This window comes from Megascapheus bottae, chromosome 16 (genome assembly GCF_031878675.1).
Source record: "Megascapheus bottae isolate mThoBot1 chromosome 16, mThoBot2.hap1, whole genome shotgun sequence".
NCBI classification, from domain to species: Eukaryota; Metazoa; Chordata; class Mammalia; order Rodentia; family Geomyidae; genus Megascapheus; species Megascapheus bottae.
In genome coordinates, this window is record NC_143524.1 from 43,942,494 (window position 1) to 43,958,097 (window position 15,604).

General features: G+C 51.9%; 1 protein-coding gene across 5 annotated transcripts; it reads left to right on the plus strand.

Annotated features, from left to right (window-relative positions):
- The first annotated feature begins 1,886 nt into the window (after positions 1–1,886).
- P2ry2 (purinergic receptor P2Y2) lies at positions 1,887–12,905 on the plus strand. Of its 5 annotated transcripts, XM_090348386.1 has the most exons (4): positions 3,473–3,543; positions 9,205–9,366; positions 9,980–10,113; positions 11,271–12,905. In XM_090348386.1, the coding sequence occupies exon 4, from the start codon at positions 11,275–11,277 to the stop codon at positions 12,406–12,408; it is 1,134 nt and encodes a 377-aa protein (XP_090204512.1). In that variant the 5' UTR covers positions 3,473–3,543; positions 9,205–9,366; positions 9,980–10,113; positions 11,271–11,274; the 3' UTR covers positions 12,409–12,905. The 5 variants fall into 5 exon arrangements, with proteins under 5 accessions (XP_090204510.1, XP_090204511.1, XP_090204512.1 ...); XM_090348384.1 differs by lacking the exons at positions 3,473–3,543; positions 9,980–10,113 and adding an exon at positions 1,887–2,153; XM_090348385.1 differs by lacking the exons at positions 3,473–3,543; positions 9,980–10,113 and adding an exon at positions 1,887–2,153 and having other exon boundaries at positions 9,295–9,366.
- Positions 12,906–15,604: the final 2,699 nt, after the last annotated feature.

The following is a 15,604-nucleotide window of genomic DNA, read 5'->3' on the forward strand; positions in this document are numbered from 1 at the left end:
GAGTAGGAGACCGCTAGCCTTGAGAAGCCCAAGGACAGGGCCCAGAGTTCAAGATCTAGGACTAGGGGAAAAAAAAGAAAAAAAAAAGGTGATGCAAGTATCTGGGGAAGTGTCAAAGGCACTTGGCTTCCAGTTCCTCATCAAAATAAGTACTGTCTCCTTAAAATCTGGTAGCTGAGGATGGCAGGAAAAAACCCTGAAAAAAGAACTAGACAAGCCATCAGGTAAGGATTTTTTTAATCTCCATTTTGCAGAAGAGGAGTGTGAGACTAAGAGAAGTCCTAAGAGAGAGGAGACAAGAATAAAATCTGAGCCTAAAGCTGAAAACAAACCAACAAACAAAAAAAAAAACAACTCTGCCTTCTGCTTCACAAGCCTCCCTAAGTTGTCTGATATGGCCACTCAAATGTCACACACTTCAGGGATGCAGTTTCTTTGGCAGTAAAATAAGAGTGGGCCACAATAGGGGAAACATTGCTCTGGGTGGCTATTACTCATGGTGTCTTCTAGAGGGTAAGTTCATGCCTAGATCCTCATTTTGGTATCAATGGGATATTTTTCTGTGGGTGGAGGTGCTTGTGACAGTAGATTTGATGGCTTGAAAGGGGAAGAAGGATTAAAAAAAAAAGAGGGGTTGGCTGGGGCTTTGGTGGCCAAAAGGACTTCACCACTCACAAACTGCTAAGACTTGGGTCCCGTAAGTTAGAGCAATAGAGCTATCTAGAAGATACATGGACAAACTTGAACAACAGGCCAAAGCAGGACAAGGAGCCTGTGTCTCCCAAGTGGAGGTCCCAGGGGGACTGCTGACCTTCTGTCAGAGCTGCAGCCAATACCCTTCCTGGGCCCCACCTAGGATTGGCAGCCAGGCCCTATTGGCTGATGTGGAGCCTAGCAGACACCCCAGGGCCTAGGGTAAGTGCCTTGGCTACCAGAGAGGCTTGCTCTATATTCAAAGGACCAACGTCAGACAGTGGGAGGTGAGAAGTGACTGGCCCAGAAAAATAGGCCCTGAAAGGGACTGGCACTGAGACAAGATGTCTCAGAATCAGCACTGAAGACCAGAACCCACTCTGGTAGATCAGAGATGGATTGGGGGTTGGGAGCATTTATTCATCCATCCATCCATCCATCCATCCATCCACTCACAACTTCAAGGGTTGGACTTCCCAGACCTCTGGGTGGCAGCGGGAAGAAGGCACAGGCAATGCTTGACCCCCTGAGCTCACAGATTAGGACAGGACAGAAATAGGATCCAGGAGGACAGAAGGCTTCTGAGGAGGGCAGAGAAAGGAGTTAAACAGCTTGAGATGAGTGATTTAAAAGTCCGGGGAGTTTGGGGGCCGGCTGGTGAGACCAAAGAATGGGGTGGGGGGTAGGAGAGGGCGGGGGTAGGGAGGGGGAGGCTTCTTCAGGACCCTCTGTGCCAGCCTGGCTTTGGGGTTTTCGAGTGGAGCCCTGAGCAGGCCCGAGCGAGCCGGGCTGGGGGCCGGGCGGGTGGAAGTGGCGGGTTTGTGCTCAGACTCCACGGGTGGGCAGCGACCGGGGTCACCCCAGCACTCAGCACACCTTGGGGAGAAACTCTGGCGCCTCGGGAAACCTCTCCTCACCTGCTCCCGGCTTGGGAGAGTGAGGCGGGTGGCCGGGTCCGGCCAGGCTGCGGGACGATCCCCCCCCCAACCCCAGCCCGCCCCTGCCCCGCGCGCCGCCCGTGGCGGACGCGTCGACCCCGCCGCCCCGCGTGCGGCTGGGCGGCGTCCCCCGAGCCAGCCGGTGGCGGGGTGGCCAGGGATCTGTCCGGGCTGGCGGGGGGCGGTCCCCGAGTCCGTCCCGAGCCGGTCCCGCCCGCTGAGCCCGGGGTGTGGGGCGGGGAGAAAGGCGGAGCGGGGCGGCGCGCTCCCGGGCATGTGGGCACAGTCCTGCCCCGCGATGGCGAGTCGGCATCCACACCCGGGACCTGCGGCCCCGGCACCCGGCACCAGCTAGCTGGGAGCGGAGGATCTGGGCGCCTGGAGGGGACCCGGCCAGGCCTCGGGACGTGGGTGCAGACCCAGGGCGGGGCAGGGAGAAAGCGGGGTGCGGGAGGCTGTCCCCCGGAGCGGGACTCCGAGCCGGGCTGTGGCGCCTACCTGGACTGTGGGAACGAGCCGCAGGTAGGTGACTGGACTTTGGGCTGGAGCTGGAGCGTCGACCTCGGTCGGGTGACCCGGCGGTGTGTGGGTTGAAAGTCCCCGGGAGCCCACGGGGCGAGGAGCCGCACTTGGTGTGTGTGTGTGCTCTTGGTGTGGGCGCCCCCGGGGCCTGGGGCGGCGGCCAGAGACCCGAGAACCCCCGGAGACCTGCCGGGCGGGTGGCCCCTGGTCCTAGGCGCCCGTGAGACTGAGAAAGGAGGCAATGGCAGGGGGAGGGAGGAGGCCGGGGCCGAGGCGAGGAAGGAACTTAATTTCTGTAATTTAATTCACTGCCTGGAGAGACAGTCTATAGAAAAGCAATGCCTACTGGCTTCTAGTATTACAGTGATAGGTTGGGGGTCTCTCTTCCCACCACCCTACCTCCCAGGAGGAGCCAGGCCCCAGTGGTTATTCCTGTCAGTGTGACATCCACAGCTTTCCTGAGTCCACAGCCTTGTTTTGGATCTAGGTTGCAATAATGATACGTTTTTGAGGCTCAGGTTGGGCCCCCAGAGAAGTCTCACTTAGCTGTGGGTGGGAGTGGGGAAAAGAAGATTCTCTTTAAAAGGAGGCTTGTGTGAAAGAATGTATGTGCTTGGGAAGTCCTGGCTGAGAAAGCCTGTCCCTCTTTCTTCTCTCCTTCCTGCCATGAGCTGTCTGGGGATTAGAGGTTGGGGAAGCACAGGAGGCGATCCTCAGAAATGGCTACTGAGTACAGCTCTGACTTCTCCAAATCTTTCCTTCACCTGCTCAGTATGCACAGAGAACTGAGGCTTCTAGATCAAGGATTCACGATGACCCCAGGAGAGCTTTGCTGTGCTGGCTAAAACCTTGAGTCAGGCCATTTTACCATGTAGAAATTGGGAATGATGATTCTTGCTTCTTTGAATGCAAAGTTGCCGTCATGAGGATTCTTAAGACACAGGCTAGGGATGGTGTGTGGGTGTGTGGGTGTGTGTGCACACACATCAGGGATTGCATCCAGGTCTAGTGCATGCTAAGCATGTGCTCTACCCCAAAGCTGTTCTTCCTTCTGCCTTCCCACCCCCTACTCTGCACCCCAACCTGGGGAAGGGCTATGTAAGCTCAGTGAAATGCTCAGAGGAGGAATGGGATACTCATAGATTTAACCACCTTTTGAAGACACAGGTGCCATAATAAGGGATCATGCTGGATAGTGGAATTTAATTACCCAATGTTTTCTTCTCCCCATACTCTCCTCTGTAGATAGATTGCTATATCAAAAAAAAAAAGTTCACAAAACATCTGATTTTATCTTCTCATGATTCTTGTGAGAAAAGAGTTATTATTTTTATTTTGCAGATGAGGAAAGATGCTTGGAGAGCATCTTGTCTAAGGTCACAAAGACAAGGTAAAATCTGGAACTTCTGCCTGCTTGTCCCAGATTATTCTTCCCTGTCCAAGACAGAGAGGCTATTAATGCGAGGCTAGCCTCTGGCTTCCACGCTGAAGAGAATTTGAATCCTGCCCTAGGACCATAATCTTGTGTCTGTGATTTGGAGAGGGGAGGAAGTACCCTTATGACATCTCCCCTGTTTTCTACAGGCCTGTCAGGTGCATGCTTTGGCCCACAACTTCCTCTTACCTGCCTTTGGATCCCTAGGCCTTGCCTCTCCAAACTATAGGAAAGCTGGCTGTGGGACCCTCCTGGGCTTCTGTACCTATCCTAAAAAAAAGACCAGTTGTAGGATGAGGCCAGGCCATCTTTACTCTCTCATTCTATCCCTATCACCTAGCACAGATGGGGCACAGAGCAGATTCCAGGGAGCATTTGAGAATTGAATGAGCAGGTAAAATACAGAGAAGATGGGCTTCGTTGCATGAGGGGGAGAGTCCCTATCCCCCAGTCTCCCAGGCCTGGGTCATTCTTGGACTGGAATGAGTAACAGGAGGGTGGCTATCCTGGGTCCTGCTGAGAGCTCCTCTGTGATCCTGTACCCTGATAACCCATCATTGTTACTGTATCTTCCCAGGGGAGAGGGCTAGGCACTGAGGCTCTCAGCGGGCTTATATTGATATGGCTTCCTGATAAGTGTCCAGACTCCCAGTCTAGTTTGTAGGAGGAAGACTCTTACCATAGCTAGGTTATAGGCAAGAAGAATGTTTCCTCGCCATATGAGGAATGCAAGGCCAAGGGACCAGCTCTTTGTATATACAGTCTCCTCAGACTTCCTAGTTATAACCTTTGTAAAGGTCAGCTCTGATTATGATCTCTCTCTCTTTCCCTCCCTCCCCCTCTCTTTCTCTCCTGTCCTGGGACTTGAACTCAGGGCCTGTGCTCTCCCACCTTGAGCTACAGCTTTACTTCCTGTTTTCTGGTTGTTAATTGGAGATAAGGATCTTACCTACTTTCCTGCTTTAGCTGGCTTTGAACTACGACCCTCAGATCTCACTCTCCTGAATAGCTATGATGACAGGTATAATCCCGTTCCTGGCTTTGACTTTCTCTTCTTAAGGCAGAGTAATAACCATCTCCTCAGACTGGCATTTGAGCCCTTTCCTATGAATTCCTCAGGCCCCATACATTTTATCCTATCTAACACTTCCGTGCCAATCATACATGACCCCCCACACTAGCCTTTCCGAGACAGGCTGTGCCCTCACCCACTCAGTCTTGACACAGGCTTCTGCCGATGTTATCCAACCTCTTTGTCCACTTGACAAGCCTCAAATATTAAATCCCTAGGATGTTCTCTCTGTTCACCTCAATCCCAGCTTCCATATGCCTGGGCTTCACTTGATTGTGGCTGATTTGCCCGAAGAGACATTTCCATGATTGGGTCTCTTCCTTCCCTCAAGACTGGGTGCTTCTCAAGGGCCCAGCAGAGTGGGATCTGCGGCTGTGTGTGTGTGTGCAGGATCCCTCTGAAACTGGGCACGTGAGAACATTGGCAAATGCTTGCTGAGAGCTTGGCTCCTGGGAATATGACTTGTAATTATGTTACTCTAAGTGTAGACTCCTGGATGGTTCTCAGAAGCTCAAAGATGATCTGAACCTCAATAACAGAACTGAAAGAACAGTTAGCACACACTCCTGGGACCAGGCAGTCTTGAGAACCAAGGATTTTAGAATTCTGCAAGTGCTGGGAAGCAGCCTTGGCCTCACACATATCTTGTTCTCTACTTGAATTTGCCTATCTTCTTCTTTCTTCCCAAGCAGGGGTCCTCTTGCTCCTCCCTACACTTGCTCTTCTAGGAGCCTCCCTGAAGGCCCTGACCATATCTCTGCCCCTCTGCTGGGGATACTTGGGCAGGACCCGCTGCTGATAAGTATCCTGGAATTTAGTGTCTTTCCACCAGAATGGGTAGGTAGATGCAGATACTACAGTATTTGCTTGCACCAGGGAGGCACCATCTGTTTCCTTGTTTGATTCATTTCTCCTACTCTGTTGCACGGAGTGGTGATTCTCTCATTTGACCAGTGAAGAACTGCACTCTCAATGGGGGGAACTGAATCCATCAAGATTGCACAGCATATCACAAGTTCCAAGTTGGTGCCTGAGCCAACTTAGCTCTTGAGTCTGACTAGAGGCATCTGGTATAATAGGGGAGGGTGTGGTTCAGGATAGTGGGGTTCTGAGCCTGTGCCGCTCAGTAGCTTATCTCTGTAGTCCTATGCTGGCTTGGCTGGGCCCTGGGCCAGGTCAGAGTTGTAGTTTGGAGTCCTTCCCTGAGTGAATAAGGGCAGATCCCCCCTCTTTAGGGGGGATCTAGTTTCTTGGTGGGTGAGTCAGGCTGACCTGAGACCTATCCACTCAGATGCCTCTATAACCAGGATTCTGGGAACCTCTAAGAAGTGGTCTTGGGGTAAAGACTACAGATCATGAGGGGCTACTAGAAGGGAGACTTCATAACAGTGAAGCCACCATCCAAGGTCACCCTCATCTGTTTCCCCAAACCATCCCAGGCAAGACTAGGGCCCTACTAGCCTTCAGCATCTTGGAGGGCATTTGCGAGGGGCAGAGGGAACTTCTAGGCACTTAATCCTAGGCAGCTCAGCCTCCCACTGCTTTCAAGCTCCTTAGATGATTAACAGTTCAAGTTGTCTTTGCTGTGGTCTTTGCACACTCTTCTCTCTGTCTGTCTGTCTGTCTGTCTGTCTCTCTCTCTCTCTGTGTCTCTCTCTCTCTTTCTCTCCACCCATCTGACTCCTTCTCATCTTGCAAAATGCCAGTCAAGTGCCCTGTCCTTGGAGGGTAGGGCTGATGGCCTTGTTAAAGAATCCTCTTGGGGTCTGAATCACCATAAGTTATCACTGAAGGCTTCTGGGTGTGCCTCCTCTTCCTTGACAGCTCCATAAGATCAGGGAAAAGTCTGGCCTCAGAGTCCCCTGGTACCCTCCACAGGGTCAGCGGTAGATAGCTGCAGTGTCAACTTCCCTCTTCTTTCTCTGAGCCAAAGTGTTATCTGAAATGTCATGTTAGCAAATAACATCCACATCCTATGATTTACTCCTTAATGACAACAGCAGTGTTTGTGAAGGGTGAGGTGGGAAGGGAAGAAATATAGACAGCTATCATTCTTCTGGGGTCCCAGGACTGCTTTCCATCTGACAAAGGCTTTTAGTGTAGGAAACTTGATATGTGGTCTTTCTGGCTGTGACATCTCTATCAGCAGCCCCACCCATAATTCCTGTGGGGCCTGCTGCCTCTATGTCTTACTGATACAGCTCCATTTTCCCTGCCTATTCCACATAGAGAGACTTTCTCTTACTGTTCTGTAGAATGAACCTACATGATCTGGCTTATTTAAGTAACCTTGGGCCAGTTCTGTTCCAGAAAGGGAAGAGTACAATTTGGGGTTCAGAACTGAGGACTTTTCTGAGGACTACAACTAGGAATGGCAGATCTTAGTTCTCCCACTCTCTTCTCCCCTTTTGATGTCAGGCTAGGTCTAGTCATGTTTCCTCTCCAGCATCCCTCCCCTGGCAGATGTAGACAGCAAGGATCTCCAGAGAATGACAGAATATTCTGCTTTGCCAGGCTGGACAGGGTCCACCAGCCAGACAGGTGTACAATCTGGAGTCACTCTAGTGGAGAAGATAGAATGTTGTCCAACCACACTGGAAATTTCTAAAGCCAGCCTGGGAACTACCCTCTCTCCTATATCTGGCATTGGACTCACTAGCTTGGGGCAGAACTAGGTGAGGAGACAGTGGTCTACCTGCTGGATGTGGCTTAGACTGCAACAGCCTGATGACTCATAGCAAGATGTTGAACTAGCCCTTTCTGATGTTAATTTTTCTAACAGTAAGGTGGTACAGTAACCACCTTGGCCCTATCACAGGAAGCGAGTACTTCTCAGAGACCTGTCCACAATGGCAGATCTGCAGTGCTCAAAGAGAATGACTGGAGAACTTTCTGGGGACAGGGCCTGGGCCATGCAGGTTATGGGGTAATGACCAGGAACACGGCTTCTGAAGTCAAACCAGAGCTCTGAGTTGTTTGCTTCTTTTGTGACTCTGGAGAACTTGTTTAGACTGAATCTCAGAATTAAGTGGGAAGAAGTGAATGAAACCACTTAACCCAGAACTTGGCACAAATAGTACTTAACTCTTCTTAGGACTTAAGTGATAATGGAGGATACCCCGGAGCAAGGCATGACCATGAAACTGCTTTTTCATGCAGGGACAGGGTAGAGGCCAATGGGAGTTCTCTCTCTCTCTCTCTCCCTCTGTGTGTTTGTGTATGTGTGTGTGCTGCTACTGGCACTTAAACTCAGATCTTTGAGCTCTTGCTTAGCTTTCTCCACTCAAGGCTGGGTTCTATACTTTCAGCTTTTTGCTGCTTGATTGTAGGTAATAGTGTCAGGCTTGCCTGCCAGGGCTAGTTTCAAAGCACTATCCTCAGATCTTAGCCTCCTGATGACTAAGTTTACCATATGAGCCTAGAAGACAGTGGGATTTCTGGTGAGGGCCGTGATCACATTAGCCAGGGCACAGGCAGCCATGGATGAGTTTTAAGGTCAGGGTGATCAGATTTGGGTTTTAGGAAGTGACTGCAGAGTGAAGGCTGGATAGGGAGCACATGGCAGGACAGAAGCAAGGAGCCAGTGCAGAGGCTCTCAAAAAAGGGTACCCCGGATGGGGAGCATACAGGGAATGTTTGAGAAACATCCTTGGTTGAACTACCAGGACTTGGTGAGTGACGGACCACAAATAGAGTGAAGAAAAAGATTGAAACCTAGAAGGATGGTGGAGGCCTCAGAAATGGAAAAATGACTAAGAAAGTAGTGTGTTTCTGCTTTAGCTGGTTAGTCAAGGATTCTCCCAGGGCATGTGCCTGGGTGGAGTGGGGTGAAAAGGTGACATTCTTGCATCTTGTCATTAGAGTAGTCAGGTATATAGCACCCTGCCCACAGGCCTCTGTCAGCTGGAGATGACAGGGCAAAGTGCACTGAGTGCTCCAGAGGCATTTCCATCCCAGCCCATCCCGAAAGCCACCAATTCCCTCCTGTCCTCCCAGTCCTGTACCAGCTTTGGAGGACTCCTCTGTCCAAGGGAAATGAAGCAGGTGAAATAAGGTCCCTCAATATTGGAATTTGTTTTCCTCCTTCAGTGCATCAGAAAGTCCTTGTAGCAGGCAATCATCCCTTACTAAAGCCCTATACTTGGTGTGTGAGTGGATCCCAGGTGCAATTAAAAACTAGGGCTATAATAAGAAAGATCTGCGTTCTAATACTAACTCTATCCTTGGTTTGATGTACAGTGTTGGGCTTACATTTCCTCCGTTGTCATGTAAAGGTTGGTACAGTGATTTCCAAAGGCCATTCCAGGCCCTGAGTATCTCCACTGTGTCAATGTGTGTACTACACAAACATGGGACCGTGGGCCTTTCTGTGTGCCCGTGGTATGTGTGCAGTGGATAGTCTGACTAGAATAAGCATAGCAGGTCTTCCCATTTCTGCCTCTTTGGCCAAGGTTAGAGCCAAGAAGTCAGGCTTGGGAGGGCTTGGCCTGGATGGCTTCCTGTGACTGAGAGCCAACTCAGTCTCCACCTCTTTGTGTCTTCAGGAGCCCCCTGAGGCAGCTGCCTACCCAGAAAAATGCTGGAGGCCGGGTGCGGCCCTAGGCCAGCCAACCTGTTTTTCCTGTTCCCTGCAGAGCTCTCAGCAGCCTGTCCAGGACTGTGCATTCATGAGTGAGGAACCCGAGCAGGCACTGAGCATCCTGACGGTGAGAACTGGGTCTGATCAGGTCCAAGTGTGGGAGGCGGGACCACAGGCTGGGAGGCTGGGCAGGTGCTTGCGTGGATCCAGGGGTGGGAGCCCTGCTCTGCTTCTTTATCCTAGGCTGTGATGGATTCAGGCTTTGGGGCCCCCAAATGTAGCTTTTCCAATTCTTGGTGATAAGATGTTGAACAAAAAGCTTAGTTAACATCTGTGGTATCTAGATGTGTGTGTGTGTGTGTGTGTGTGTGTGTGTGTGTGTGTGTGTGTGTGTGTGTGAAGATACTATACAGACACTGCTCAGCCCTGGCCTGGTCCCTATAGAGAAGGGAGCCAGTGACAAGGGGAACTCCACTATGGGAAAGTGATCAGATTAGTGCCTGGCCTGGGCCAGCTGATGTGGCACTAGAAGACTCTAGAACTCCTGAGTCTAACTCCCTCTGGTACTTCATTGGCCCCACCCAAGGACAGACTGTTCTGGGCCCCTGCAGCTGTTGGAGAGACAGTTTAAGTATCTGTCTAGGACAGAAGATCCCAAATGAGCTGGGTTCATTCTGGCCCTCAGAAGAGCTGGGCTGACCTCTGTCCACCATTTATTCATTCTCTATTTCCTGTAACAGTAGGTCATGCATCTTGCTGGGTGAAAGGGACAAAAACTGCCTCAGATGGACCCCTACCATCAGGGAAGATCTGGAATGTATAGGGACCAACCAACAGGGTCTGAGGAATGGTCTGAAGGATGCTAGTGGAGGAGGTGAGCTCCAGGCATAAGAGGATTGAGAAGATGCTGGAGTGTAGATGGGTTTTGGAAAGGCTTTCCAGATAAAGCACAGCACCAACAAAGACAGGGAAGTTTGGAAGGGTCACACACAACTCATATCTTCTTCTAGACTGGGGCAGGGCCAGCAGAACTGGGCACTGAGTGAGCATTGAGAAGGACAAATGACAAAGTCAGGTGAAGCAGTCTCCATTGGGCCTTGTCCCAAAGGCAGCTGGGATCAGGAGAGGTAGAAGAGAGGCCTAAGAAAGAGAGCCAAAGACTAGTTGTCTGTAGAAAGAAGGGGCTGGAGACTAGGAGGAATGACCTCACAGGTTGGTGAGTTGGCCAATAAGGAGGAGGGTGGGCAGGGTCAGTCTGGACCAAAGCCAAGGTGATGGAGTTCCCAGCTGGCTTGGAGGGTGGAGGCCAGGATGTCTTAAAACAGGTGGAAAAGGCAGTTCCCTTGGTTTCTGAGGAGAGAGAGAAGTCCCTACCCACCTCTCTGTGTCAGAGATTCCACCTCGGTGACCAGTAGGAAACTGCAGACTGGTGAGATCTTGACTAGAGAGGAAGATGAGGACTCTGATCTCACCTCAGAGAGACCACCCAGCCTCAGCACAAAGATTAGAGCAGCCCAGCGGTGTGGGGAAGATAGATGTGTACCTGGAGCATGGAGGACGCCTTCTTCCCTTCTCCAGTGGGGCAGACTCTCTCCTGAAGGAAGTCTGGGGGCTGTGATTCTCTGTGTAGGGGATTTGTGATATGAGTGATCTAAGACCTCATGCATTCTTTTCTGTTCAAAGCTAGCCACACGTTCACTTCTGGCTTTTTACTAGTTAATTGGAGATGTTTCTTGGCTTCATTTGTCCTGGTCAGCCTGGATTATAATCCTCAGATCTCAGCCTCCTGAGTAGCTAGGGTCACAGGCATGAGCCATGGCTACACAATACCTCATGAATTCTTTAAATTGCTATTTGGCCATTCTTGGTCCAGGAAGAGATGCAGGATCAGACAGATAGCAATCAAATCACCCTGAACATGGGCAAACTTAGGGACATCGGAGCACTCGGGGGTCCCTTTTAGTGTTAGCTCCCCCTGAATCTTTGAGCCCCCATCATGACCCTGATGGCTTCTTTTTCACCCTCCCACAGGGCGATGGCAGAGGCAGACCTGGATCTCTGGAATGACACCAGCAATGACACGTGGGATGGGGATGAACTGGGCTACAAGTGCCGCTTCAACGAGGACTTCAAGTACGTGCTGCTGCCAGTGTCCTATGGCGTGGTGTGTGTGCTGGGATTGTGTCTGAATGTCGTGGCTCTCTACATCTTCTTGTGCCGCCTGAAGACCTGGAACGCTTCCACCACGTACATGTTCCACCTGGCTGTGTCGGACTCGCTCTATGCAGCCTCCCTGCCACTGCTAGTTTATTACTACGCCCAGGGCGACCACTGGCCTTTCAGCACAGTGCTCTGCAAGCTGGTCCGCTTCCTCTTCTACACCAACCTCTACTGCAGCATCCTCTTCCTCACCTGTATCAGCGTGCACAGGTGCCTGGGTGTCCTGCGCCCTCTGCATTCCCTGCGCTGGGGCCGAGCCCGCTATGCCCGCCGGGTGGCAGCGGTTGTGTGGATGTTGGTCCTGGCCTGCCAGGCACCCGTGCTGTACTTTGTCACCACCAGCGTGCGTGGAGCCCGCATCACCTGCCATGACACTTCAGCCCCTGAACTTTTCAGCCACTTTGTGGCCTACAGCTCCGTCATGCTGGGTCTGCTCTTTGCCGTGCCCTTTGCCATCATCCTGGTGTGTTATGTGCTCATGGCACGCCGGCTGCTCAAGCCAGCCTATGGGACCACTGGTGGCCTGCCACGCGCCAAGCGCAAATCAGTACGCACCATTGCCCTGGTGCTGGCCGTCTTCGCCCTCTGCTTCCTGCCTTTCCACGTCACCCGCACCCTCTACTACTCCTTCCGCTCCCTTGACCTCAGTTGTCACGCCCTCAATGCCATCAACATGGCCTACAAAATCACTCGGCCTCTGGCCAGTGCCAACAGTTGCCTTGACCCTGTGCTCTACTTCCTGGCTGGGCAGAGGCTTGTCCGTTTTGCCCGGGATGCCAAACCACCTACAGACCCTACTCCCACTCCCCTGGCTCACCGCAGACTGGGTTTGCACAGGTCTGACAGAAATGACACCAAGAGCAAAGAAGTGTCATTTAGTAGTGATGACTCGAGGCAGACCGAATCCACGCCTGCTGGGAGTGAACTTACAAAGGATATCCGGCTCTAGGACCTGAAGCCCTGGCCTTGCACTAGTTTATTTGAGGTAGCTATTGGGGACCAGGGCTTGTTCAAGTGAGAGAGAGTAGGGGAATCAGATTCAGAGGAAGGCAAGCATCAGGTCGAATGCTACCTGATTCCTATGCAGGTGGCTGGCCGTTCCCACCACCATACGTAGGCTGGAATTCAGCCTGAAGTCAAATGGTGAACCTGGTTCAGAGAGGAAGGTGACTGGGCAAGATCACACAGCAGAGTCCAGGCCTGAGCTAGCTGGAGTGGGGGCAGAGTTACAGGGTAACCACGAGACCCTGGTAAGTAGTCAGGGCTGAGTTTGCACAGTGGTCTGAGGTGGGACTGGGTACCACAGTGAACTCAGCTCAGAGGAGTATACCCGGCCCAGGAGATGTGAACATCTGGGGACTGATATTAGAAACCATTTGGAGGCTCCCCTGGGCTGGGAGCTAAGTTGAAGCTGTAACTTATACTAAAGATTATGTTGCCTGCTGAGCTGGACTCCTGTGTGTCAGTGGATACAGATGTGATCCCGGAAGCTGTTAACATCTGGCTTTTTTCCCAGACTGTTCTCTGTGCTGTGTACCCTCCCACCACTGTGTCAGGAGAGTCTCACATCAGGGATCCCTCTGCAGACCCCAGAGGACCCCCACTTAGAAGACAGTTAGCTTCCATCCCTAGCTCTGTGCTGAGCACAGAGAATAGTCACATGGGGTTCCACCCAGTCCTTGAGGTTCTCCAATCATGCACTGGTCAGTGTTAGCCATTTACCCAGATCCACTCCTCGAGGCTCGTGGGAAGCCATTTGCTATGGTATAAATATTCCCACGACAGCCAAGGTTTTTTTTTTAGCTGTTTATAGCAATTTTATTCATAATTGCCAATATTGGAAAGCAACCAAGACCCATAGCCAATTTCAAATTACCAACATAATGTCAACCTCTGCAGTATTTCTGAATAGTCAATCATCAGATCTCACAAGCAGGTATAAGTTGCTTCAGCACAACACTGGTCTTTTGGAGTGTTTGGGTGGGAACCAGAGGGTCCAGAAGAGCTTCCTGGTGTGTGTGTGGTATGGGGGACGGAGGGAGGGCGTCCTCCTGTGCTGTCCCTTCAGGGGACCACTGAGATGCAGAACACATCCTAGGCAGGCATGGAACAAGGGGACAGGCAGGGTGAGGACTGGGCCATAGTGGGGCCTGGCTAGGCTTCCTTTGCACAGGGGGTAGTGTGACAGAGATACACTACTTTTCTCCTATGGGGACTCAGCTAGACAGCTCCTGGCCCAGGCCTTTGAGCAGGGTTAGGGCAAAGCTAACAGGCCTGACACATGGCTTTAAGGACAGAGACTCAGACTTACCTATGGGCCTACTCTGCTTGGGAGAAAGACCCTCTCCACCTCACCTCCACCTGCCTCCCGTGACATCTCCATCCTTCCCATTTCGCCTGCCTTTGATGGCAAAAAGGGACCCGGGGGTTGCTCTATGTATGTTTGCTTTGTTTTGTTTTGTTTAAAGGCCTTGGTGTGGTTGCCCAACTGGCCTTCACCTCCTGAGTCCAAGTGATCCTCCTGCAGCTCCAGCCTCCTTCAGGCAGGCTATTGCTTTATTTAGAGCCTAGCTGCATAGCGCCCTCAAGTGGCAGGAACCCATCACACGCCATGACTCCAAAGACTGCTCTTGAGTTGTGTAGTGCCAGGTGAGATCTTCTGCCTGTGAATGAGGCCTAAATCTCTCTGAGCTTTCTTGGTGACTGCTTCTCACAGCCTGGCCTGGATCTTTCCTTCAGGCCTAAGCCTATCACTCTCTTTCCAGCTGCTACTCAGGTGAAAGGCTATCCCAGTGTATAGAGAGCCCTTTCCCAGATGGGAAGCTCTGCATTCTCACTCTCTTCACCCTGCTGAGATCTGGAGGCTGGGAGTTGTGCCCCACAGCTTTGGGGTCCCCTAGTGTGCATCTATGGTTGGGGCTGGGGCCATGGCTACAATGACACTTTCCCTGATAATGGAGACCAGTGTGCCAAGCCCCAGAAGCTTATCCTAACCCACGCCTGCAGATTTCTCAGGAAAAAGGACTTAGGAGACAGGAGGGCTTACTCACCACCAGTACTATGGCAGACATGGGTAGGGATGAAGAATGATAACCCTAGAGGAACCAGAAACAGGTGGATCACACCTCTAGACAGAAGTCACACTGCCATTCCCTCTGTGTGGACATGTGGTCTTGCTGCTCGGTGTCCAGGCAGCTTGCCTGGAGGGCAAAGTTCCAGACCCTGCCTTCTTGTGCTATTTTCAGCCCAAGTTAAGATCAAGATTTTCCATTCCTGCCCTAGACTATTGTCCAGCAGCGACATGGGGTGACCGGCCTGTCCTTAAAATATCTCCTCTCCCTGGACCTTCCTGGTCTCTCTGGGTCTCCCCAGTCTGACATCACTTCCTAGAGCTGTTATCTCCTGAAGGCCACTACTAAAGGACACTTGAGTCACTCAGTCACCAACAGGAGTCTAAGGGCTATCCAGGCCAGAACAGGGTGGGGCCACAGTCAGTCTGTAGATCAGGAGGAAGGAGCCAAGCTCAAGCTGCTCCTGCTGCTGCACCACCCTCCTCCCTGCCTTGCCTTTCCCCAGAGCTATGTAGCTGAGGCCAGGGTTGCAGACTAGAGGAGAGGAGGAAAAGGGGTAAGCCTCTATGTAGCAGCTGTCCTCAGTAAGCTCCAGGTGACAGGGAGTGGTTCTGGCACCTGTAAGTCGCTCTCCCCTCCCCGCCTCGCCCCGTGGCCTAGGATGTATGGGGGATCCTAGCAGATATCCCATCCTCACTCCCAAAGGTCAGGAGAGGTCCTGGACAATGTGTATCCCTCACATACTTCCTCCAGTCTCCGTCCAGCTCGGGCCACCAACGCGGCTCCTCTGCTACCTTGTCACCACGGATTTAGGCTAATCTGAATAGACTCAGAGACACAGGGAAGAAAACTCAATGTCCCAAGCACCAGGCAACATGATTACATCATTATATTATTTATCCTTCATCCCAAGAAGTAGACATTGCGGTCCCCTTTAGCAGGGAGAGGTAGGCAGCAAGGACGGCTTGCTCCAGGGGTGAGTGGAGACAGAATCCAGGTCCCTTGTGTCCACAGCCATCTCCTGTCCACATGGCCTCTCCTGCATGACTTGCAACCCCTGTAGGGCAGGAGGCT

What these genes read in the sequence shown, in the direction of transcription:
- P2ry2 (XM_090348384.1), top strand. Translation starts at nt 11,275, where the DNA reads ATGGCAGAGGCAGACCTGGATCTCTGGAATGACACCAGCAATGACACG.